The 27,556-nt window shown below is 39.3% G+C and overlaps 1 protein-coding gene across 2 annotated transcripts in view; it reads right to left on the minus strand.

Annotated features, from left to right (window-relative positions):
* LOC145342301 (fibronectin type-III domain-containing protein 3A-like) overlaps nucleotides 1–27,556 on the minus strand; it is a 179,385-nt gene that overhangs the window by 28,263 nt on the left and 123,566 nt on the right. For both annotated transcript variants that reach the window (XM_080187760.1, XM_080187759.1), the window contains exons 5-12: nucleotides 25,129–25,360; nucleotides 15,755–16,051; nucleotides 5,846–5,904; nucleotides 3,851–4,008; nucleotides 1,205–1,264; nucleotides 950–1,088; nucleotides 561–614; nucleotides 316–437 (exon numbers count right to left, since the gene is read on the minus strand). In XM_080187760.1, the coding sequence (XP_080043886.1) occupies nucleotides 316–437; nucleotides 561–614; nucleotides 950–1,088; nucleotides 1,205–1,264; nucleotides 3,851–4,008; nucleotides 5,846–5,904; nucleotides 15,755–16,051; nucleotides 25,129–25,360 (1,121 nt within the window). The remainder of the gene's footprint in view (nucleotides 1–315; nucleotides 438–560; nucleotides 615–949; nucleotides 1,089–1,204; nucleotides 1,265–3,850; nucleotides 4,009–5,845; nucleotides 5,905–15,754; nucleotides 16,052–25,128; nucleotides 25,361–27,556) is intronic.

Raw genomic sequence — 27,556 nt, forward strand, 5'->3', positions numbered from 1 at the left:
CTACTCCTATTTCTTCTATTTGTATGCCTTTATAGAAGAATAAATCAGTAGATAAAATAATTACCCTTAACTCTCTCTGACATTTGAAAATAGTTTTTGTGAATGTAATAAAAAAATCAAGGCTGCTTAATAATTGTGTGTGGAACATAAGCAGGTGCCACTGTGAAAGAGGATGATATATAGCAATATATGGTCTCAAAACTTCAACTGCTTCTCTTCAGCACATGGTTTTTAAACAGTAGCTATAGGTAAATTAGATTTTCCCATTTCCAGCGAACTACAGCCATTTCCGTATTTCAAAATAAGGTTACCTACCTCAGTCCAATTTCATTTTTAGCTGCGAGCCTGAATGTATATCCTACTGATGGGGACAATTTAGTCAGCTTGTATTGCTTCTGATGTCCAAAGTAACATTCCTTGAAAGGGCTTTGTTTTCCCTACAAGAAGAAAGGTTTCTGTATTTAATTCTTATTTAGCTACTAGTTTTATCAGCACCATGACACTTTGACACTTAAATAAGGAGAACTGTCATTTAAAGACAACACAAGGAGAAAACTCACCTCATCCCATTCCAAAAGATAATTTGAGATTTTAGAACCACCATCATTGGGTGCCTGCAGCAAAAATTAAAACAGTAAATTAAGGATGTTATTAGATTCTGTACATCACTGGATTTATTAGCATATTATTTCTGTTGCTGTACACCAATGAAAACATTTTCTGCAGATCATATTGTTCCCTGTACGCTACTTACACCACATTTTGAAAATTAGATTTAGGGTCCTGGGAACATTTGCATGAGATCCTCATGAGTGTTAACATTTCAAAGGAAGCACCGCATTCTCTGCCCTCCCACAACGGCCACCAACATAATATTTTAACCCCACTCCCCTTTCCCAGAGGTCAAAGCATCAGAAAATAATTTGCCGCTAGATCTGATAATTCATACCTTCCATTGCAGGCTCAGACTGTTTTTGGTCCTATTAATTAGTTTTGGTGGAGCTGGAGAATCAGGTTTACTGAGCTCTGTGGTAAAGCTTGCCACTTCTGAAGGAGAGCCTTTCACAGAATTACAGATTGCTGAAAGCCTGTGAGAAGAACACAGCTGTCAAGCAGATAGAACAGAAATCTCCTTTCTACTGTAACAATATATCAGAAAATGTATTTTGTTAGTTCTTAAAAAATATCAGGTATGAAGCTGTACCTAACGTGGTAATCTGTGGCTGGTCGCAGATCAGTTATTGTAACTGTTGTTTCTTCTCCTCTGAAATTAAGAAAAAGGTCTTCAATTGAAATCCCCTGCTCTCTCAATCTCGTTGAAAACAATATGATACCCTTAAACAAAATAAAACATCCCAAGATACTTCAAGGGTGCATGCTAAAATAATTTTGACATGGAGGTACATAATGAAGTATTAGAGCAGTAAAACTAAAGCTTAGTCAAAGTAGGTTTAAATGGGCACCTTAAAGGAGGAAAGAGAATTAGAGGGTGGCAGGGTTTAAGGAAGGAGTTTCAGAGCTTAGGACCAATCTTCCCATTAGTTTCTGTTTGCTATGCACAGCCTGTTTGTTGAATTTTGCAATCCCTTTCCGATTACAGCACAGCTGCTTACCTACACAGTTTAAAGTCAATGTTATTTGAATGGTCTATTTGTTTCCGATACGGTAACAGATTGCTGCACCACTCACAGGGCAAAGTACCTAGGGCAGTAGCTGCAAAAGGCATGATTGCCAGTGGTGCAACGGTTAAAATCTGGGTGCTCAAGGGGAGCGTAGGAATCTTGGAGGATTGTGAAAATGGTGGGAATTACAAGGATAGAGAGGGAGAAGGTCACGGAGGGATTTAAAAACAAGGATGAATATTTTAAATTAAAACGCTGCTTGACCAATAGCCGGTGTAGGTTAGCTAGCATAGGAATGCAAGGTGAACACAGCCAATGACAGCAAAGTTTTGGGTGATTTACGAGATTAAAATGTGGGAAACCAATAGGAATGTGTTGATTTTCTATGTAACAAAGGCAGAGGGAAGGGTTTCTTCAGCTGCTAATTTGAAGCAGGCTTGATATGAAACGTCATCAAGAAGCAAATAGACAGTCTTGGTGATGGTGCAGATTTGTAGTTAGAAGTTCACCACAGTAAATAATAAACCATTCCTAACATTCGCTATCGAAATTGTAAATGTCAAAAACATAATCCATCACCATGCTACAGGAATTATGATGTTCTGCTGTGTGATTATTTCCTGAAAACAGTTTTTTTTAAATAGAACTATGAAAAGATAAAATATGTGGTAAATGATCCATTGCCCAAGGACATTCACTTAAAGAACCTCCCACCTCCGTTTGCCAATGGTTCTTCCAACTTCTGTCCGCTCCTACAGGAGTTATCACTGATTCTGAAGGAGCTTGAAAGGGTAGAACCAAAAGATGGTTTCCTCTGAGGAATCTAGAATAGTGGGGCACAGTCTCAGAATAAGGGGACGACCATTTACTACTGAGATGAGATGAGAATTTCCTCATACAAAGGATTGTGAATTTTTGGAATTCTCTATCCAAAGGCTGTGCATGTTTCATCGTGAAGATATTTACGGTTAAGATCTTTATTTTCCTGGGGAATGAAGGGATATGGCATTTGAAGCCAAAAGTCAGAAATGATTTTAAGATAAAGCAGAGAAGGCTTAAGGGCTATTCACTGTACTCCAGTAGCAATACCTGAGTTCTTACTCCATGTTATAATTGCAGCTCCTGGCTCTGTAGAACCAAGAAGCCCACACCTGTCTCACCAAGCACTTGAGCCCCAATCTATTTCTATTTCCTATTCACTCACTCCATCCTCTGTCCTTTTTCTTCCCTTTCTTCTTTGCTCCATGAGACTGTATTCCCTGTATCTATCTCATTCAGCCTCCCATTTCAAAGCACCCAGCCAATATCTATGTGAATGTCAATACCCATAGTTGCAAACACTCCACTCAGTTGAGACTTTGATGGCGGTGAAGTGATGTCACAGAAATTGGTGGGGTCGCCCACCATGGTGGGAAATAAATGCTATGATCTCCATGTCAATAACCTAGGAGAAGTGCCTTGGAGACCCAAGGATGAACATTGAGCATTCCAGTACAGTTCTTGAATTCAGTGGGACGGTGAATTCTTTATCAACCATCCACAGTGCCAGAGAAGTGCTTTGATCTTTGGGATAAGATTGCGCAAATATTCAGCATGTCCTGTGTTTTCACTTGCAAACAAAATTGGTGCACTGAAGGTTGCCTGTTGTTCATAATTCACGTGCTCACAATTTCAAGGTGAAATTTGGATCTTTTGCAATGTAAGTTATTTGGAAACTATCAATAAGTGTCAATTAATGTAGGTTTTGTTATATTAATACTCCATACCTCAATTAGATCTTTATTTGCCAATCACGAAGTATACTAACCAAATTCAATTTGTTCTTTTTTTAAAAATTAAAAAATTTGCACAAAATTTTAAACAACTGGAACTAAATGAACTCCTAGGGGTCCAGCTTCACATTTCTGTGTGTCTAACTATGGTTAAGAGTTTTGATTTAAATTACAGATCTGGGCAATGCTTGGTTTAGAATACTGCATTTTCATATCTGGGTTCAAATTTATCTAGTTCCTCTGGTTCAGAGCTATTGGGTTATGACAGTCTCCATTTTGAGCTTAACAGCAAGTAATCTCACTCTTGGATTGTAAAACACCTGGTCTTCCATGCATTGTATAAACACGAAATGAGTTTTAGTTTGCGGTTATTAGCTTTCTACAGGCCCAACACTGACAATAACACCATGAGTAGCACCCAATAAAATAAAACAATGAAAAGAATCAAACACTCACAAATAAGCCACTTTGAATTTTCCACTTTTTCCACTGTTAGATATTATAACTTCATAACTGCAGCCTGCTGGTAACTGATCGGCATTATCTTCCTCCTCCACTGAACCCGATGGTGGATTCCAGGATAAGACGACTGATTTTTCTTTAATTTCAGATACCTGAAATCAAAAGGATGGTTAAAGATGAACACAGCATAGACAGCAGTGACAATCAGCAGCATCTTGCATTTGTATTGTGCCTTTAAAGGCAGAAAAATATCCCACACCACTTGACTGGGGGTTAATCAAACAGAAATGGTCACAGAACCAAAGTAGAAGATAACTTAGTTGAGCAAAAGCTCAGTCAAAAAAAGAGGAGGTTGGGAGTTTTGGGGAAGATATTCCAAAGAGCACGATCATTAATGGTGGGTAGAAGGCAGGAGGAACAAGTAAGTGTAAAGCTTTCAGAGGAACTGTTGGGCTGGGAAGGGATGACAAAACCAGGGAAGGAAAGGCCACAAAGGTATTAAACATGAGAATGTAATTTTTAAACAAAGCTGTGGAAAACATTAGCAGCAGATGGGCTGAGGCAGGGCAGAGGCACGTGATGTTAGAGGTCAAAGTAGAAGGTCTGTGTGCTGGAGGGGACATGAGTTCAGAAGTTCATCTCATTGTTGAAAGAATACTATGTTTGTGAATGGTGTGATTCAACCTACGAAAATGACATTGGAAGGGGATGCAGCCTGTTGTAAAATCTACGTTAAGGATGAAAACCTTCAGCCTTACCAGTGTTTAATGAGAGAAAACCGTTTCAGCCAGGACATGTAGGCATGTAGAACAAGCAGTCTAACAACAAAGTAGTCTGAGCTGGAGATTGCATAGGGGTAGAACTACGTCATCAGGTTACACACGGAAGATGCCATGTCTTTAAACCACGTTGCAGATGAGAAGCATTCAAATGAGCAAGAGCAGGGGATCAAGGACAGTTCTTTGAAGGAGTCTACACATACCACTAAGAGTGGGATGTGAATTTATTGTTAAGAGATCCTCTGGCTATGAGTGGATAGCTAAAAGAGGAACAAATCAAGCTAGTTCCACTGAGATGACAATAGAGAGGTGAGGTGAGGGAAAATGACAGGTTTTGGTCATGTTAGTGACTGCAGAGGGATAATGCACCATAATCACAAAATATATGTGATTGGCAATTTTGATTCAGGTCATTTCAGTACTGTGATAGGAACAAAAATCTGACTTGAATATTTAAACATTTTGTTGTGGAAGATGAGCACAGATTTAGGTGACGACTACACCTTCAAGGACTTGGTGAGAAGGGTTGAAGATGGCATGGTATTTTACCAGCATATAAGAAGCATGGCTGGTATTTTTCCCAGGAGGTGACAATTACAGTTTTTTGATAACAAGAGCAGCATCTGAATAGATGGATTGATTAAGAATTATTCCATTACTGCAAGGCTAGAGAGTGTCCCGATTTTAGGTCTTCCTCAATTTTGCTGTAAAATCAGCTGTCATGAGCTGCACACAGGATGACCAATTCTCTCTTCCTACTTGGAGAGAAGAATATGTTCTCATCTCAGAAGGCTGGCCTGGTCCCCAATAAAAATATGAACAAAAGGAACAGGAGTAGGCCACTTGGCCTTCTGAGCCTGTTCCACTAAACAGCAAGCTCATGGCTGCTCATCTACTTCAACTCCACTTTCTCACAATGAAAGCATAAGACACAGGAGCAGGAGTTGGAATAATAGGAGCAATAATTAGAAAACACACACCACAGGATATCAGATAGCATCTGGTAGCCTTCCCCCTTACCCTCACCACCCCCTCCCTTTCCTAATACAGGAACACAAATTAACTGTAGCACCATCAGTCAGAATCAGAGTTTACACTAGGACTTGATGCTGAATCCACTGTGGTTGTGTTCATGGTACACTATTCAGCCTGTCATCATGGAGCACTAATACACCAATTCTAAGTTTTAAAAAACTTTAATCTTACTTACCACAGGTTTAGCAATGCCAGAAAGAAGCTCTTGTAATAATTTTGTTTCTAAATCTGAATCTGAGAATTAAAGCACGTGAAAAGACTGGTTACAAATCAATGCATAATGCAGAGAATAGTAACATGACTACAGAAGTCAGCATAATATCATGGTAATGTTGCATTTGAAAGATTTTAAAATTTCATTGTATAACTACCAGTTTATTCAAACGTGTTGTATCACAATAAGTTATAGTCACACCTGCTCAAAATATTTAACATTTAGATAAGCAATTATTGTTCCATTTGGCCAAAGGATATTTTGTTCAAGTCTAAATGGTGAACATTTGGCTACTGTCCTGAAGCTATTAATTAAACCAGGTTTCTTTTGAAAGTGCAATGTACCACTATTCAAATGTCATGAGTAACTGTCATTCTCATGTTGGTTTCTCAGGTGCAGTCTCAGCTGTCATTCATGTCAGCTATTTCTCTGTCTATACAATTTAGAATATATTGTTTACAGTCCATCAATTGGATAAAACATGGCTACTGAAATATAATACATGCAGTCACACAAATCTCTGTCCTTAAACAGTAGATTAAATACACATTCTACCATGACAAAATGCAAACACAGGACCAGCAAGCTGTTTTACCTGTGTGGAATCAGTAAGTGAACAGCAGACATTATATACTGGTACGAAGGTAACACTCACTCTCTAAGATTTTAAACAAGTTTTTCCACAATCTAATCCATATAGCCATGTGCTGACATAAAATAAACATTTCTGTAGTTCTCGGATGTGATAAAGCTGACTTTCTACTTGGCGAAGTACAATCTGGCATCAAAGTCTACATTTGTCAATTACCTCAGCTCAAAAGCCACTTAAAGTTTACCAGTTGCTTAGAATGCTTTAGAACGGGAACTTCTTGTAGTTTCCATTTCATTCTATTCAATTTACCTAGAACGTAAGCTTATACAAGGAAGTGCATGAAAGTGCTTCTGAAGAACAATGCTGGCAATTCTGATGATGGCAGAGCAGCTTATCCTTTCACTTGGTCTGTGTAAGATAAATGGAATAGAAAGCCTTGCATCCGGCCTGCATTAGCAGGCAAGAACATCTTTGTTTTGAGGACCAATTTGATGAAAATTAATTTGTCTTTGTACTCATATTGCAATATGCAGTTTCTGTACAATGTTCAGCAAAGCTCTCAGAAAATTGACCCAGTGCCTGTTGTTTCTGGTAACAAAGCTGCAATTTAAAAAAAATCCTAGCAATACTTCTTTCTTTCCCAAAGCAATAACCAGTCTCCAATTAGAATATTTACAATCTAATGCAGCTGGTTAACTTGGAGGGTCAAGCTGCGTGTTTGTCCAGTTTTATAAGAGGGGGTTAAATATACTGCAGTACATTTTCTGGTAACGAATCAAAATTGACTAACTCAGCACCAACCAACCTGTGAAAGCACCAAGAACATTCTTTCAAATGAGATAATAAACTAATTTCCTGTTCGCACATGTCCATCCAGGTATTCTTCTGGTGCTCATTTCTTACTTACACTGCCAACCTTAGATTCAGTGACTACTCATCTTATTGGATCGAGATAGCACTGCACAAAACTGACTGCCAACTTTGCCTCTGAAATAAAAGTGGCTGCACATCAAAAGCGATTACCTGTCAAGCAGTTAGAGGATGTGAACGATGCTACACAAATGTAAGCTATTTCATTTCTTATCCATGTGGCTCAGTTATCTACTGTATATTCTGTTTATATTTATAAAAGTGGTCTCCTTTAGACTTAAAAAGTAACTACTGAAATTTCTGCACATTACTTTGTATTTTTCACTATGAAGCTACAACATCATAAATGTTTATGATTAGTGCCATGTGGCGCAATAACAGCTAAACAACTAGCAGCAACTAGCTTGCCTAAAAACTGCAGGAATTTGATGGGCACAAAAAGAACAATTTGTCCTTTAAGTTCATCTCGTACACTAATGGCTGGAGCTACATAATGTACAGTTTACACAAATCCTACATCACCCTCCATCTCCCTAAACACCTTGCCAGAAACATCTAACATCGCCATTTCAAACCCATCCCATTATCACATTAACCAAGTGGCAAAGAGGAAAAGACCTTTGCAATTTGAAGTAAAAGTAGATTATGGGAAGATTCAAAATGTCAGAGAAACGTTTCTTGGATGATGCTCCTTGTAGTTTGTGGCTCTAGGCCTTTGGATAACTAGTTTCACGTAAACCCTGCACCAGTCTAAATATTGGTCCTCTATTGAAAGAGGGCTGTACGTTTAAAGTACAATCCCTCAGACAAGAAAATAAACTGAAACTTTGCTTTCCATTTCCGATTGTTCAATCGAAAAACAATAATCCTAGAACACAAGTTGAAGGATAGGGAGCTTGCTCTGTGTCTTTACTAACTTTCTGCCCAACTGACCTTTCATCTTGCTGTTTGAGAGTTTGCATTAAATTTTCCTATTTTACGGTCACTACACTTCTAATTAATTTGATATATGTGAAGGCCTTTGGGGTACTGACAGATTTGAGAAGACCCTACGTGAACATAAATATTTTCTTTACATTGGTTAACTCATTAGATAAAATTGATACAATTCCAAAATGTCACTTCTGAACATTGTTTTAATTCAACTGCAATTCAAGCAGGTATGCAATATGTTTGAGGAGGAAAAATAGATTTCATCAGGTGACAATTCAGTGCTTAAAATGCAACAGATATTGGCATAGTCCATTTTTGAAAGGAAGAGTTTGTTAAAGGAAGAAAACAATTTATTAGTTATTCAGCTTTTTAAGGCTGATACACAAATTATAAGATAGAAATTATGAGAATTGCCATTAAAGATTGAAAACAGGAGTTCCTAGAAAATAAGCCAAACTCACAAAGGAATGAAAGACATTTCTCAAAACTTATGTAAATCCAATTAGAAGATTTTAATATACCAAAGATGTTGCTCCAAAGTTTACACAATCACTGAAACAAATAAAGTTCCCAGCATGACCAGTGCCAGAAGAATATAAGATTGAAGGCAATTGTACTCGAGTTTACTGAAACAATGAAATGAAAATAGTGATTAGATGCAGACAGCACAATAAACTAACTGTCCTCCTTGCAGAGCAATCAGAGGATTAAAATAGCTTGGCTCAGATTTTTTTCTTCAAGCTTCAAGGAACTGGATTAAATATTTTAACCAGCAATAATTCCCACTTGTAACAGGACTTTTGATCTATGGCGGTCCTATGTAATGCTCTTACTGTCTACAGAACCTACTATCCTACACAGGATATATTACTGAAGTGAAAAAATCCCTTTTGATGGAATTGACCACTGCCCAGCATTGGCCAGCAGTGGGATCATCTAGTCCCACTGCTGTCAACAGGGTTTCCCCCATTGAATGCACCCCCCGTCGCCAGAAAACCCATGGCATTGTCAACGATCCTGCTGGCGAAGGCCAGAAAGTACCAGCTATGATTTTCAGTAGGTTTGGTTTACTTTTTTGTTTCTGTCCTTCCTACAAAATAATTGCTCAAGTGCAGCTAATTGCACTTCAAGGTGTAACATTTCTGAATGGTAGAATAATGTTTCAATCTAACTACGTGAAAATCAACTGGATACTAATTTTCATGGTTTTATTTCAAAGTGTAACAGAAAGAAAACCTCAGAAGATAAGAGTGAATGTTTTTTGAGGCTTTGTCAAAGTTACAATGGATAATCAGGTCACTCTCCACAGAAATTCAATTCTTCAAATTACACATACAGAAGCACAAATTTATCAGGATTTTAAATAGTTCTGAATTTTAGGCTTCAAAAGTTCAAATTTTCTTACAACTGCACAAAACTGTCCAAAAATAATTCTCGAAATTATTAGAAACAATCCATTGGTTGCAATATATTTAGAAACAAATATTGGTATTGAATGCACACAGTTGGAACATGTTCAAATCCAGGAGTTCTTAAAGTTAAAAAATTGAGAAATAATTCTATTATCCAACAGTAAATAAGCAAGTTCTCCTTCGTGAGGCAATACTAATGTGTAAAATAGCAATTACCATTAAGCATGGGAAAATATAACTGAGCACAATACAAGTTACTGAAATCAAAGATGTATTATGGACAGCGTCCTAACTTTAGACATATATTGCAGTTTCTTCTTCATACTCGATCAAAATCCCTACCTAATACCATCTTTGGAAGAGCTATAGCAATTCATAAAAGATACCCCACCACTTCTGCTCAGTCCAAATGTAAATGGGCATTATACAGCTGTACCAGCACTGCCCAGGTTCTTGAAGAAACAAAAATTCTAAACTTTCTCCTAAACAGGAATGGAACTTTAAAGATTACAGTCCCACCTCAAGCATGAATCACATCAGCACAGGCACAGAAAACCAGACAATTTTAAGTAAGCTTTAACATTTAATTAAGAGATTAAGGAAATTAGGCACAATAGTGAAAGAAAATTTGCAGCAATGTTTTTATTCATTGCTTATATATACTTTGGAAATTTTCAAAAGAGACAGCAGAAACAGCAAATTTATTCTGAAAGTAACTAAGGAAGTGGACTCATTAAGATCTTTTGTGAGTACTTCGTATCGGTATTCACCAGAGGGGTACATGAGATACGTTGAGGTTAGGGAAGGACGTGTGAACACTCTCAACAGTTCAATATAATGGAGAAGGAAGTCTTGGGTGTCTTAAAATGCATTGCGGTAGACAGCTGGATGGGATTTATCCCAGGATAATGCGGGAAGCAAGGAAGGAATTAGCTGGGGCCTTAACAGGTATCTTTACATCCTCTTTGGCCGCAGGTGAGATTCCAGATGATTGGAGAATGGCCAATTTTGTTCCTATGTTTACAAAGGGGACCAGGGATAATCCAGGTAATTACAGGCTGGTGAGGAAGCTGTTGGAAAATATTGAGTGACAGGATCCGTTCGCATTTGGAAGTGAATGGACTTTTCAGTGATAGGCAGAATGGATTTGTGTGGGAAGGTAATGTCTCACTAACAATTTTTTTGAGGAGGTGACAAGAATGATTGAGGTGGGAAAGGTGATGGATGTTGCCTACATGGATTCAGTAAGGAACTTGACAAGGTCCCCCATGGCATGCTGGTACAAAAGGCAAAATCTCTTAGGATCTAGGATATGCTGGCTGGATGGATACAGAACTGGCTTAGTTATAGAAGACAAGTCACGATGGAAGGGTGCTTTTCAGAACGGAGATCAGTAACTAGTGGTCACAGCAATCAGTGCTGGGACTTTGTTATTTGTAATATATAAACAATCTGAAGGAAAATGCAGGTGGTCTGATTAGTAAGTTTGCGGATGACACAAAAATTGGCAGAATTGCAGATTGTGAAACGATTATCAAAGAATACAGCAGAATAGAGAGAGATTGCAGATTTGGACAGAGAAATGGCAGATGGAGTTTAAGCCAGCCAAATATGAGGTGATGCATTTTGGAAGATTAAATTCAAGTGTAGATTATACAGTAAATCGCACAACCCTTAGGTGTATTGACATACAAAGGACCCTGGACATACAGGTTCACGGATCCCTGAAAGTGACAACACAGGCGGATAAGATAGTCAAGGCATGCAGCATGCTTGCCTTCCTCAGCCAAGGCACCAAGTATAAAAGTTGGTAAGTTATGTTACAACTATATAAAACTTTTGTTGTTGCAGTTGCAAATGGGATGCTGGCCTTCATAGCGAGGGGGATTGAATATAAAAGTAGGGAGGTCTTGCTGCGGCTGTATAGGGCATTGGTGAGGCCGCAGCTGGAGTACCGTGTGCAGTTTTGGGCGCCGTATTTACACAAGGATATTTTGGCCTTGGAGGGAGTGCAGAGGTTTACTAGGCTGATGCCGGAGTTGAGGGGGTTGAGCTATGAGGAGAGGCTGAATAAACCAGGCTTGTACTCGTTAGAGTTTAGAAGAATGAGGGGAGATCTCATTGAGACGTATAAGATGATGAATGGGATGGATAGGATAGAGATAGAGGTGGAGAGACTCTTCCCGCTCAGAAAGGATAGTAGGACTAGGGGGCACAGCCTCAAGATAAAGGGGGGGCGGTTTAGAACGGAGTTGAGGAGGAACTTCTTCACTCAAAGGGTGGTGAATCTCTGGAATTCTCTGCCCGTTGAAGTGGTGGAGGCTACCTCGCTAAATATTTTTAAGACGCGGGTTGATGGGTTTTTGATAAGAGAGGGGATTAAGGGTTATGGGGAGAGGGCGGGAATGTGGAACTGAGCCACGACAGATCAGCCATGATCTTACTGAATGGCGGGGCAGGCTCGAAGGGCCAGATGGCCTACTCCTGCTCCTATTTCTTATGTTCTAATACTGCATGCAATTTTGGTCGCCACATTACCAGAAGGGCATGGATACTTTGGAGACAGTGCAAAGAAAGTTGACCAGTATGTTGCTTGGTCTGGAAGGTTTTAGATATGAGAGGTTGAATTGTTTTCACTGGAAAGACAGAGGTTGAGAGGCAACCTGATGTCTACAAAATTATAAGAGGCGTAGATAGGGTGGATAATCAGAGGCTTTTTCTCAGGCTGGAAGTGTCGACTACAAAGAACACAGGTTTAAGGTGAGAGGTGGCAAGTTTTGGGAAGACATGCAGGGGAAGTTTTTTTTAAAAATGCAAGAGTATGGTGGATACCTGGATTGCACTGCCAGTGGAGGTGGTGGGAGGAGGTATCTTAGCAACCTTCAAAGTGTACCTTGATAGACATATCAACCAGAGGCAAACAGGATAAAAACTACATATCAGCGCAGACTTGGTGGGCTGAAGGGCCTGTTCGTGTGCTGTATTATCCTTTGTTCATATTAGACAAGACAGATCTGGATTCATTTAAAAGATGATGTAGTGGCACTGTCGCTAAACGGGTAATCCAGAGACCCAGGGTAATGCTCTAGGGTCACGGGTTTGAATCCTAACATAGCAGATGATGAAATTTGGAATTTAATAAATAAGATCTGGAATTCAAATCCTAACGATGAACACAAAACCAGTGCCAATAAAATCCCAGCTGTTTCACTAATGTCCTTTAGAGAATGAAATCTGTCATCCTTCAGAGGACTCCAGATCCACAGGAAATCAGTTGATTCTTTAAAGAAAAAATGCCCTCTGAAACGGCCTAGCAAGCCACACAGTTCAAGAATAATTAGGGATGGGTAGTAAGTGCTGGCTCAGCCAGGGATGCCCACATCCCATGAATCAAACAATATTACTACATTAGTTGATCTCATAAGGGATGCAAGTCGGATGTACGATTGGCCGCGGCATCCAAGGCTAAAAAAACTCACTCCTGATCTGTATTAAATAATTTTTGATGCAAATTTGCACGTCAAGAGCAAGGTCAGGCTCACCTTTGATTTAAAATAACTTGCTGCAGTTCATCATCAAAGACTCAATGAAACCAAAATCCAAGGCACAACCAAAGAGTTAAAAGGGAAAAACATTAAAACAAAAACAGACTTAGTGTTATATCATGGCATTTCAGTATGATTATAGTGTTAAGGGATTACACAATGTTAGAAGGATCAAGTTAATCTAAAAAAAAGGACAATCCAACTGCAGAATTGTCTTGAGCTGGTGGTAGCTAGTGCATAGGCTAAGGAAGTGAACATTGTGATTCAAGGCAATGGCTCACCATCACATTCTCCAGGGAATCTAGGGATGGGTAATAAAAGATGGTTTTGCCAACAACGCCCATATCCTGACAATGACTTTAAAAAAAATCCTATTGTCTCATTTTTGATTCCAGTGCAATTTAGTTATCTTATCCTGACAAGATTGGTGGATCACAGAATGAGAAGCAAGAATATTAATTTGGTTTACTTTTGAACACTCGGAGATAAACAGCTTCCTGCAAAAGAGCATATCTTTGACACACATTGAAACCCATCAGAATCTGCTAATGTGGATAAGTAAGGAAATGGCTGTCAAGATATCCTTCCTCTTTACAAGGATATATTCTGGATTTTCTCTTTCAAATCTTGTGATATGAACACTGAACATTGTTGTAGAATCCCTGCAGTGCAGAAGAGGCCATGTGGCCCATTGAGCCTGTACGACTCTGACAGAGTATCTTACCTAGACCACCTCTCCCGTGCACTATCACTGAATTTCCACACATTTACCATGTCAAATCCACCTAACCTGCACATCTTTGGAAGGTAGGAGGAAACCAGAGTACCCGGAAGAAACCCATGCAGAGACAGGGAGAGTGTGCAAACTCCACACAGTGTACATCATCCTCCCTTGTACAAACCACTGCAAGAATTTAACCAATTCTGAGTGAGTGGTACATGAGATGGATGATTATTTCTGCAGAGTATTTGTATCAATGAGCAACATACAGTTTCAATCCTTAAAGTTTAGCAATTTAAAGTCTCAATTCAAACATTAGAAACAAATGAGTTCTGACTCTCACCAATTGTTCACACATTCATCCTAATCAGTCATGTTTGTAAATGATCCAAAGTCAGCAGATCATCAAGTTAAGCTGTTCTTCATTTCCATCAATGTTATGGGCCAACTTCATTATATAATGGATCCTCTTTTTTAAGATGTGTGATATGCTAGCATTGCTGTATTTTTTTTAAGCAAAAAATACTTGTAATAACATAGCTAACAATGCTTCAATAGAAAAACAATGTTTTTCCACTATTTCACTTTTTAAGTTTCCCAAATTTCTTATATTTTTCACATTTAACATTTTCATATACTTCCCTTTTTCTGCGCACATTGGAAACAATTACATCTATTTTGCACTTCTTTCATTCATGCACTTCATGCTCAGATGGCAAAAAGACACAGAAAAATGTCTCTGTTTACTCTGTTCAATGCAAAAAAGTCAAGTAATTTGTATTATATACTGGTTATGCAGTTTTGAAATCCACATTATCCTGGAGTTGACCAAACGATTGTTTTTCTTTTATGAGATAGACTTAAAAAATATTACAAATTCACAGAACCAATTTTTTTTGCTGTTTCTATTCTTTCTTTCCCCCCAAAATGGAGCTGCTGGTCACAATGCATATTTCAAAGTTTCACAGAAAACAACTGCAAACTTAATTTTTAATTTCCTTTGTTTTTAGCTTTGTAAATGTTTGCTTTTGATTTAAAGTCATAAAATCTGATATTTTTCTTTAAGATGCAATGGAGTTGTCTTGACAATAATAACAAATCCACGAGACTCCAGTACTACATTAAATCAGTTCCCCCTTGCTAAGTCAACAGTTCGCACTCACTGCCTAAATAGAACCAATATACTGATAATGACACTTGCACTTCAGTGGTTGCTTATCATTTTAATGTACTCTTGGTACATAATTTTGAACAGTGTTTGCAGCAAACACACATTTCGTATTACCATGTGCAGGACACTGTTCAGAACAGATATCGTTGATATTTTAAATTACATAACGTGTCTTTTTTTAAGATTACTGAATGGCTTTAAACGGGCTTTTTTTTCCTTTTATGAATTGGATTAAATACATAAAATTCTGCTGGCAATTGTTTATTGTGTCATAGAAGAGCAATAAATGCATGGTTGTGTATGAATATACTCAATTCAAGTTTCAAATTATACATATTTATTCCAAGTGTCATTAAAAGTGTAACGATAAAACGTTTCACGGTTAAGAACAGCCCACTGCTAAATTTTAGAATGATTTCTAACTACCAGCTTAATATAGTTTATTTGCAAGTCAAAGTATCTGAATCTCCAGAGATTCCAAAGCACATAAACATCTTGTGCCATGAGAACGATATTAACATAACATTTACTGAAGTCAGTCAGCTGCGCAAATAATCATCTTCCTAAATTTTTACACATGCTTGCACTTTTCAAGTGTATCTAAGGAAGCAGTGGCAAGTTCTCACCTCCAGCCTCTGCATCAACTTGGGGGCTGCTTTGTGCTTTTCCAGATGGTTTCAGTTTTACTGGTCCTGTTGTAGTCCCTGTAACACTAGATATAGCTTGTCCCTTTCCATATCCATTTTGCACATTTGTAGGTGAAATTGAGTGACTTTTATGTGGAGAAGAAGGGGGGCTATTGGGTTTATCTTTCTGTCCTCCCACTTGTCTCTCTTTAAGCCTTTTCTGTAAACGTTCATGTGCTTTAAGAGTCCTTTCATCTCTGTGGTTGAAATTTGACCTTCCATGAGGCGAGCGAGATTCTATAAAAAAAAAAGTAACAGAAAACAGTCAATGTTATGAAGCAATTTCACATTTTGATTTTTTTGTCGATATTACGCTTATACCACTGATCTCTGCAGAAACCCATTACTGAAAATAATGCTTTCATTTATAAACATCCCAATATTCCCAATTCCTACACAATCTTCATCTATGAAGAAGGGAGAATCTAAACAATTAGTAAAATTACATTTGGAGTTCAATATGCCAATTTCACTTCAATGACACCATGCTACATCTAGCAGCCCATACATGAATTGGTACAAAGTTTTAGGGCTGATTATCAATTCAACATTCCATGATGCTCAAAGTTTACAAGCTTCAGTGTCATTCTTTCTACTGATAATTCATGGCACCCTCTTTCATTACAGTTTACCTCTATGTTGCATAAAGCTAAATCTCACAGGATCCAGGTGAGGTATCTAGGTGGATACAAAATTAGCTTCTTAACAGAAGCCAGTGGGTGATTGTAGAGAGTTGATTTTCAAACTGGTGGCCTGTGACCAGCGGTGTGCCTTAGGGATCAGTGCTGGGTCCTCTTATGTCATTTATATTAATGATTTGGATGAGAATAAAGGGGGCATGGTAAGTTTGCACATGACACCAAGATTGGTGGCATAACGGATAGTGAAGAAAGTTATCTGATTGCGACGGGACCGTGATCAATTGGGCCAGTGGGCTGACGAATGGCAGATGGAGTTTAATTTAGACAAATGCAAGGTGATGCATTTTGGTAGATTGAACGAGGGCAGGACTTACCCAGTTAATTGTAGGGCGTTGGGGAGAGTTACAGAACAAAGAGATCTAGTAGTACATGGTCATAGCTCCTTGAAAATGGAGTCACAGGTGGACAGAGTGGGGTGAAGGCGGCATTTGGCCTGCTTGGTTTCATCGGTCAGAACATTAAATACAGGAGTTGGGACGTCTTGTTGAAGGTGTCCAAGACATTGGTAAGGCCACACTGTGTGCAATTCTAGTCACCCTATTATAGAAAGGGTATTATTAAACTAGAAAGAGTGCAGAAAACATTTACTAGGATGCCACCAGAACTTGATGGATTGAGTTATAAGGAGATGCTGAATAGATTGGGACTTTTTTCTCTGGAGCGAAGGAGGTTGAGGGGTGACCTTGTAGAGGTCTATAAAATAATGAGGGGCATAGACAAGGTAGATCGTCAACATCTTTTCCCAAAGGTAGGGGAGTCTAAAACTAGAGGGCATAGGTTTAAGGTGAGAGGGAGAGATACAAAAGTGTCCAGAGGGGCACTTTTTTCATGAGTGAATGTCTGGTACCCACCTCTACAACAGGAGGTCATAGTAGAGGTGAGTACAATTTTATCTTTTAAAAAAGCATTTAGTTACATGGGTACAATGGATATAGAGGGATATGGGCCAAATGCAGGCAATTGGAATTAGCTTAGGGGTTTAAGAAAAAAAGGGCTGCATGGCCAAGTTGGGCCAAAGGGCCTGATCCCATGCTGTAAACCTTTATGACTATGTATCAATGGGTCCCACTGGCTCATCCCAGCATTTATCAATGGGTCCTTGTTGGTTTTAATCTAACCCAACTGATTGCATTCCACAAATTGTGCCCAATGATAAATTGTTTGGGTGTGCTGTTTTGGGAATGGAAAGCTGGGACTTGAACTAAATTTCTCATGAGACTTGCAAAATTCATCTCGAGAAGCAGCACAGAATACAAATAAATAGGCAAACCTGACTGAAGTTAAATTACACTTGCTGGAAGACTTGTAAAGGTACAGTTAGAGATTAAATCTTGTTGGAAAGAAGAATTTGTTTGGGTGTAAATCTGATCCCTTTATTGGACTAATTGAGTCTAAATGATGACAAGGTAAATTTCAAAAACTGAAAATTAACAAGAAATAAAAAGCTTAAAACCTAAAAGAAATTAATATTGTAATTTAAGTGATTGAAATGGCTATTAAGAAAATTCACAGGTGAACGCTATGTAAAGTGGCCTCAAAAGAACAATAACAAAAATGTATTGCTGGGTTTAATGTTTTTGGTTCTGCTGTACTCGACAGCACTTACTGTTGGGGTTTATTGATAGTTGAATTAAAACTGTTTTTGTTGACTTCTATGAATGATGCAGAATCTTTCATTTGTGAAAGGAGCTCATATACAAAAGAAATGGCAGCTTCTTTAGTAGGGCATAAAATTCAGAGGTAGAAGGAAGATGGCAGACAATTGCTATGCTGCAAAAATTGTTCTTTTCTTACATAAATTATTCAGCCAAATTACTGAGGTGTTTCTATTCCACATGAATCTCCTTCCATTCCATATACCTCTTTTCAGCCCATCAGCATATCTTCTCATTCCCTTTCTTTTTAAAATAGGAGTTATTTGCCTGAATCGCATCCTATGGTATCTGATTCCACATTCTCACCAAGGAAAGGGATTCATCCTCATACCCTGTTGGACTGATTTGCAATCATCTTGCATTTATTGCTTCTACTATTTTCTCTACTCATGTATTATTTTAGTGACCTCTACTGGGTCTGCTCTAAATCTTCTCTTTTCTAAAGAACTAGGCACTGGCCTGTACAATATTTTCCGACAGCAGTAATCTCTCAATTATGGTGTCGTCCTTGTAAATTGGATGTGCACTTTCTCCAGTGTCCCCATTTCCTTTCTCTGGCATGGAACCTAGAATTGTGCATTGTATTCCAACTGCAGCTTGACCAGAATCTTTTTCAAGTTAACATAACTTCACTAAGCAATTCCATGTCCCAGTTCATTTTCAGCATTTAAGATTTGTTTGCTGACCTGCAATACTGCTCATAATGATTTGTTCATCTGTACCTCTGGGTTCCTTTGTTGTTCCACTTAATCAATTTATCTTTTCAGCAGTAAGTGATTCTTTTATTTTCCTGTCTGTATACCATAAGTCTCACAACACCAGGTTAAAGTCCAACAGGTTTATTCGGTATCACGAGCTTTCAGATGCTCCTTCATTAGATGAGTGGAGAGTTGAGTTCACCAAGATGACAGGGTTGGCGGGTACTGAAGTGGAATGTCAGGTGATACAACAGGATATAGATAGGTTGGTGCATTGGGCAGATAGGTGGCAGATGGAATTTAATCCTGACAAATGCGAGGTGATGCATTTTGGAAGGAGTAATGCAGAGAGGAGCTATGTGATAAAAGGTAGACCAATTAGGAGTATAGACATACAGAGGGACCTGGGAGTGCAGGTTCACAAATCCATGACGGTTGCGACACAAGTGGAGAAGGTTGTTAGGAAGGCTTATGGAATGCTAGCCTTTATAGGTAGGGGTATAGAGTATAAAAGCTGCCGTCTAATGCTTCGGTTGTATAGAACGTTGGTTAGACCGCATTTGGAGTACTGCGTCCAGTTCTGGTCACCTTACTACCGGAAGGACGTGGAGGCTCTGGAAAGGGTTCAGAGGAGGTTTACCAGGATGTTGCCTGGCATGGAGGGGCTGGGATACGAGGAAAGGTTGGAGAAACTGGGACTTTTCTCCTTGGAAAGACGGAGGTTGAGGGGGGACATGATAGAGGTATATAAGATACTGAAGGGAATAGATAGAGTCAATAGTGAGAGACTGCTCCCTAGACTGGGTACAAATACGAGAGGTCATGATTTAAGGGTGAGGGGGGAGAGGTATAATTTGGATGTGAGACGAAGGTTCTTTACGCAGAGAGTTGTGGGGATATGGAATGCGCTACCAAGGAGGGTGGTGGAGGCAGGAACGTTGGACTCGTTTAAGGTTCAGTTAGACAGACACATGAGTGAAACGAAGATGGAGGGTTATAGTAGGGGCTATTAAATAAGGTCAGAACGTCAGGAGACACCGGGAACGCAGACTTGTAAGTTAACGTTTTTGTCTTTTTATTCCGCAGGTGGAGGTCCACCTCGTTGTCAAACAAGGGGCATGCACACGGTGGGTCGTGCGTGGGCTGCTCTTGGAGGTTCCGGGAGTGGCCTAGTACTTCGTGTCGGTGTGTGTGCTTGATCGTGGACCGGTAGACGGGCGCCGCAACAGCTCGGTGACTAGCACTGCTGGCTGTGCAGATACATGGATTTGGGCCTGTGTCTGTAGGAGTTTGTGCATTCTCCCTGTGGTTGCGTGGGTTTCCTCCAGGCGCTCTGGTTTCCTCCCACACCCCAAAGATGAGCTCTTAGGCTGATTGGTTTACCAAATTGACACTATTCTCCCCTGAATCTGGCTAAGTTAGGGGTTCCATTCGTAGACACGCAGGGTAGAATAGGTGTAGGGTGATGCGGCGGCGCGGGCTCATTGGGCCGAAGGGCCTGTTTCCCGTGCTGGGTTGTTCTTTGTACAAACAGGGCATATACAGACTCAATTGCAAGATAATGGTTGGAATGCAAGTCTTAACAGGTAATCAAGTCTTTACAGGAACAATGTAAGTGGAGAGGGGGATAATGACAGGTTAGAGAGGTGTGAATTGTCTCAAGCCAAGACAGTTAGTAGAATTTTGCAAGCACAGGTCAAATGGTGGTGATTACATGTACTGTCACATGAACCCAAGATCCTGGTTGAGGCCGTCCTCATATGCACTCAGTTTCTGCGTTGTCATGTGTCTTGAAGGCCTTGAAGATCGGACGATCAATGCCCTCGACTGCTAAAGTGTTCCCCGACAGGAAGGGAACACTCCTGCCCGGTGATTATCAAGCAGTGTCTGTTTATCCGTTGTCACAGCATCTGCATGGTCTCGCCGATGTACCATGCCTTGGGACATCTTTTCCTGCAGCATTTGAGATAGATAATGATGGCCGAGTCACGAGTATCTACTGTGTACCTGGTGGATGGTGTTCTCACGTGTGATGATGGTATCCGTGTCAACGATCTGTCACGTCTTGCATAGATTGCTGTGGCAGGGTTGTGTGGTGCTACGGTTGCTGTTCTCCTGAAGACTGGATAGATTGCTGCAAAGAATTATCTGTCTGAGATTGTAAGGTTGTTTGAAGGCAAGTGGTGAAGGTGTGGGGATGACCTTGGTGAGATGTTTGTCTTCATCGATGACATCTTGAAGACTCCATCCTCGTAAGAACAGGATATGGTGCTCAACTCATCGATCGACAGTTCCAACAGGCCACAGCAAAAAAAGCCATACTGATCTCCTCAGAAGACAAACGCAGGACTGACCCTTTGTCATCCAGTACTTCCTTGGAGCAAAGAAGCCACAGCACATCATCTTTGGAGCCTTCAGCTGTCATTGATTAAGACAAGCATCTCGCCATGGCCATGTCCACATCCCCACTATGTGTCTTCAAACAACTGCGCAACCTCAGACCATTGTTCGCAGCAAACTAAGTATTGGATGATGAACTGGTACTCTCTTGGTCTTGTCCTGTTTGTCTTCTGAGGAGGTCAGAAAGCTTGTTCTACCAAATAAACCTGTTGGACTTTAATCTGGTATTGTGAGACTTCCTACTGTGTCCACCCCAATTCAAGCGAGCATCTCCACATCATGCCCAGTGAACAACCTAACATTTCTCCATGTTTAACGTTAATTTTCCACTTAACTGCCCAGTGTGCAAGCTTTCTTAGTGTTAGTTATGCTTACCAGTTTAGCATCATCTACAACATTGCTCCCAAGTCCAAATCATTAATGTAAATTTTGATTATAGTGGTTCCAGCACTGATCATTTTGGAATATGGCTCTGCTTTCCTCCAATCTGAGTAACTATCCATTACGTCTACTCACTGCTTTTCATCCATCAATCTGCTATCCATTCCTTACTATCCTTACTCCACATGACTTCACTTTTGTCAACAGCCTACTGTATTTCAAAGGCCTTTCATCTATTGTTTAACACCTTCAGAGATTTTTTAATCAGTTAATTAAGCATGACTTTTTTTGGAATCCATACAGGCTTATTTTATTATGTTTTCTATCTTAATTCCGTCACTTCTTTTAGGACCAATTTCAATATCTTTCCTATCACTGATGTTAAGCCAACTGGTCGATAGTTACCAGGTTTTGTTCTATCCCCTTTATACATGTGTTGTACATAAATAGTTGTCCACCCGTCCTCTGGCACTAGATCTCTTCTCTGGAACTTTTAGGTGCCTTGATTACATTCTGCCTAGTTTTCTTCACTACGCATGAAGTCATACCATCTACCCAAGAGTTTTATCCTCATTTAGTTTTGCTTGTTTGTCAATTATTTTCTCCCTTTCATCTCAACTATAATATTCTTTTTAAGAAAATTCTCTAGTAGTGTCTATGTCATCTTAAACTTTGGTGAATTGGTCATTCACTACTTCTGCCATTACATGGCACCATTTAGTCCTTACTCCTAGTTTATTTTTGCTTTTATTATGGATCTCATTCTTTGATAATTTGATTTTGTAATTTCTGTCTGCCTGATGGCTTTTTACAAGCTTAAACTCTCAAGCTTTCCATTTGTCCTCCTCCTCTCCTTTAGTATCCAAGTATTTACATGTCTATTTCTTTAGATTTAATTTTCCCTTTAGTCCCATAACAATATAATGATGACAATGCACCATAATTAGCTTTCTTGTTTTTGGCTTTTAATTCATTTGAGCTGATTATCTTGTAAAGAGTTCCTAATTGTAATGTGTAGTCGTCCATTTTGGCAGAACCAACAGGATGAACGAGTACACTATCAAGGGCAGAAGTCTGAGTAGTGTTGAAGAGCAGAAGGATCTTGGGGTCCGGGTCCACAGGACTCTTAAATCGGCCTCACAGGTGGAGGAGGTGGTCAAGAAGGCGTATGGTGTACTGGCCTTCATTCATCGAGGGATTGAGTTTAGGAGTCGGGAGGTAATGCTGCAACTTTATAAGACCCTTGTCAGGCCTCATTTAGAGTATTGTGCGCAGTTCTGGTCGCCTCACTATAGGAAAGATGTAGAAGCTATTGAGAGGGTACAGAGGAGATTTACAAGGATGTTGCCTGGACTGGGAGGCATGCCTTATGAAGTTAGGTTGAGGGAGCTGGGACTCTTTTCCCTGGAGAGACGAAGGTTGAGAGGCGACCTGATAGAAGTTTACAAAACGTTGAGAGGAATAGATAGGGTGGACTCTCAGAGGCTATTTCCCCGGGTTGAAATGGTTGCTACGAGAGGACACAGATTTAAGGTGCAGGGAGGGAAGTTCAGAAGTGATGTTAGGGGTAAGTTTTTCACTCAGAGGGTGGTGAGCGAACGGAATCGGCTGCCGTCAGTGGTGGTGGAGGCGAACTCGCTGGGGTCTTTTAAAAGACTTCTGGATGAGTATATGGGGTTTAATGAGATTGAGGGTTATAGATAGGTCTGTAGGTTGGTAGGTGTTGATGTGATCGGCGCAACTCGTGGGCCGAAGGGCCTGTTTGTGCTGTAGTGTTCTATGTTCTATTAACTTTCTTTCATTCCACCCTTATTTGATCAAATGTTGTTCTTACATCACCTCTATTGCAAGAGGACTTGAGTACTTTAGCAAGGATGCCTTACTTTTTAAAATTTTTTTTATTGGACGTGGGTATCGCTGGCTGGGACAAGCACTTATTGCCCATCCCAATTGCCCTTGAGGGGGCTAAGAATCAACATTGCTGTGGGTCTGGAGTCACATGTAGGCCAAACCAGGTAAGGATTACAAATTTCCTTCCCTGAAGGACATTAGAAAACCAAGTGAGACAAATAAGTTTAATGATGACCATGAAACTTTAATTTCAGATATTGAATTCAAATTTCACTAGCCGTGATGGGACTCAAACCCAGGTCTCCAGAACAATACCCTGGATCACTGGATTTCTAGTCCATCGACAATACCACTAGGCCATTGTTTCACATGTAACATACAAGATGTTGATGGAGTTTGAAAGAGTTCGTGGTTACATGTTTCCACTAGTGGGAGAGTCTTGAACAAGGGGATAAAAGCAAAATACTGCAGATGCTGGAATCTGAAACAAAACCAGAAAATACTGGAAAATCTCAGCAGCTCTGACAGCATCTGACAGGAGAGAATAGAGCAAACGTTGAGTCCAGATGGTCCTTCGTCAGAGCTAAGAGCAAAGAGAAGGATCATCTAGACACAAAACATTGACTCTTGAACCTGCTCAACCTCACTAACTGTCCTACATTTCTCTAACCTGGCTAATTAATGTCACATTATTCACTTCCTGCACCTCTGCTTTCTTCAAGTGAGAGATAATACCCTGGAGTTCCTTCTGCTTCAGCACTAGACTGTCACTAGTTGAACTCCTGCAAAATGACTCTGACCCTAATGTCTTGTGACAAAGATATCTTACCTGTGGCAACCTAGAAAAGACTTGTCCATAAACTCCTAAATAGTACAATTCGTACAGTCATCATTAATTAGTTGGTTTTCTGTAGTTTATTCCTTGAACTTGATTTAGCTCATTAACTGTACTTCAATATTAAATCAGTTACTGTGATTAATCATTAAACTATAGTTATTAGCTTTTATAAATGCAGTTTGAATTTAATCATTTAGCTCATTTATTTTAATTTACACTTGCACTAAATGATTTTCTTACCAAGTCATGTTTAACACTAAACACTAAAGATACTGAACAGACAAGGGTATAGATATAGCAATATGCATACTTCTAATTTCCTTGGGCTCTGTTTTTGTTGTACTTGGATTATGGTGTGACATTTTCTATTCCTGCTCCAAATAGTTACTTGATTGCCGTTGGCTCTTTGTGTAAATCACACATCACCCTCTCCCCACTGCCGCTCTTTAGCGAGTCACTTAAGATAGTAGATTCGTCCAGCTCTACGTGGCACAGCTCTGTGTCAGCAGATGTCCCTCAAATTTCAAGCTGGTCTGTCAACAGCCAGTCACAGCAGTTAACACTTACGGATGACTGACTGATGTGCAGTTTTAAAGATTAAAAAAAGATGTTTGTTCAATTTCAAGTTTGTATCACACCATATACTATTTTCCCAATCGTTACCATGCTCCGATTTTTTTTGCCACTCTGTTCACAAGTCACCCCAATTTGTAGATTTTCCTACTTCTGTGCCACACAGATTTGAACTTTAAGGAATTTGTTATTGCTATACCCGTGTGTGTACACCTACCTTGATCTGGAAAAACGTGAGGGGGTGGAGGGTGCTGAGGAATGAACTGTGGAGGGATGTCCCCCGTTCCGGTTACTGGAGCATAAACTTGATGAGGGTGGGGTATTAACGCAGGGTGATGGTGCATGTAGTGCGGCACATGAGTCGGAGGGGGATGCATAGGGGGATGATTACTAGGGTGGAATTCTGATGGCAACACAACAACCCTTCGAACACCACTGTCTTCTATAACCTGCAAAACAAATTTCTCTTTTTAAAAGTGAATCAGAATTATAACCTACTTCTCTGTATTTTGGGATATTTTCTAAAGACACTTTAATATTAAGCTAACCTTGGGGGCGGGACTGGGATGGGGAATTACCTACATACTAACTGCAATATTCTGTATTGCGTCCTTATGCATTTCTCTTTCCAACTGTCTCTTCTATTTATCTTTACTTTGCCTATTTTTATGCATCCTCTGTAGCTGCTTATGTTATGCCATCCACTTTTTAAGCAGTTCCTTTTGTAGTTACTATATTTTCATCACAAATTTAGAAGCTTTTTTTCCAGCTAAACTATCCTATCGTGCTCTGAATAATCAGTTGGAAAATAAGACCTCATGTTCAAAATTATGTTACAGAACTGTTACTTCTTTGTCATGCATGCACTGTTAACTCACCCCTTACTTTTGCTCCATTGAAATGTCTTCATTACACTTATTTGTCCTATTTATTTCAAACAGCAATGAGGTAAGTAGCAAAATACCACAAATTGATAGTTTTAAATTTGACAAAACATTAGATTTCTTTAATTAAAGCTTAACACTACAATTCAGAATTAAAGCATACTTTTGTTATTACCAATCTGTCAAGTCAAGAGAAATGCCAACATTACCAGCACATTACTAGACAGTATATGCAATGATTAATGAAATGTAAAGTCTAAACCCAAGATATGGCATAGTGCCACATCGCTGCTTCTACGATATATGATGCAACAGAAAGGCAAGATGTGGATGCCTGAAATTCAGAACATTTATTTTGTTAATTTTATTTTGACAAGCAACAGCTTCAATAATTTGATAATACATTTTGGTTAGACTGCAGAAAATGAACAGATGGTAATTTCTCACAGTAGTAAATATTTTACTGTATTAGCCACTTAAACAAATTCTCAATGTACAGGAGATTATATCTGCTGAGACATGAGGATTAAGCAACTTGTATTCATATGGTGCCTTTAACATAACACATCCAAGGCCTGTCATAGAAACATTATGAAGCAAAATATGATGCTGAGCTACATCAGAAGACATTGGGTCAGTCATACAGTAAAGTACTTTTTCAGTTTTTCACAAAGATTTTATTACCATGCTGCAATTCATGTGCTGGCAGTTTTGTAGATTTTTAAAATCCAAAATTTCGTCTTTGCTGATTATTTGATTTTGCACCTGAAAATATCAGAATATTTTCTGCCCCAAACACATGGGAATGGAAAGATTGCATACCAGAGGAAACATCATAGATTATCAAATTTAAATAGACGGACTATGTTCTTCAGTATGAATTTTGCCATTCCTGACAGTGCTTTTTCTGAATAAAGTAAGAGAAAAAGTGTAGCATTTCCTGCTTCCATCACAAACCCACATTGCTTCAATTATCCTCAAAACTTTAAGCAAAAAAAAATCCTCTCTTCCTTCTGCACATACAGCTGATCTTATTTGGAATAATTAAGTTTAAACTAAGTCAGTTGTTCTCCCATTACACATACAGACCCATGCTCGATTTTTAAAAATCAGAACAAGGTAAGATAAGTCAAGATTATGTTACTAATTCAATATTCAAATTTCTCATGTGCTGATCTCCGCTGAGCAAATTCCTGCAGATAACTCTCCTTGTCACTCCAATTTCAACTACATCCCCTCCTTCAGTCCTGCTGGCCAGCAGTCCCAAGCAACTGCTGGATGTCTCCTTCAAAATGCTGCCCTATGCTTCTTGGCTGTAACATTTAGTTCGGCATGGTGCAAGTGGGAATTCTACATATGGTAAAGAAAACATTGCAAGTTCAGTACTTCCTGTCCCTTCTATAACCAAGTCACTGAACCTGGAACAAGGCAATAGCTTTGGATAGGAGCCTAGATCGTTACTTGCAAAAGTCAGAACAGATGGTGAACCATCAGTTCCTCAAGGCTCTCAAATTCCCAGAGAAGAGGTGAGCTGACCCACAGGTTGGCAACATTTGATCTTGATCTTTTACTGCCTACCTTGTAATATATTCTTAGCACATTTGTTACCTTGCTGCAAGCTGGGTTGGGTAAATGTGATTTATTACAACGGGTTAATGATAATGGAGTAAGAAATGTGATTTTTAACATTAGCAGATTCCACCACTAACATTCTTTTGTTCAAAACAAATTATATTTATAAAAAAACATGTCTGTAAGGTG

The sequence above is a fragment of the Carcharhinus amblyrhynchos genome, chromosome 4 (assembly GCF_965287045.1).
Source record: "Carcharhinus amblyrhynchos chromosome 4, sCarAmb.v2.hapA, whole genome shotgun sequence".
NCBI lineage: Eukaryota > Metazoa > Chordata > Chondrichthyes > Carcharhiniformes > Carcharhinidae > Carcharhinus > Carcharhinus amblyrhynchos.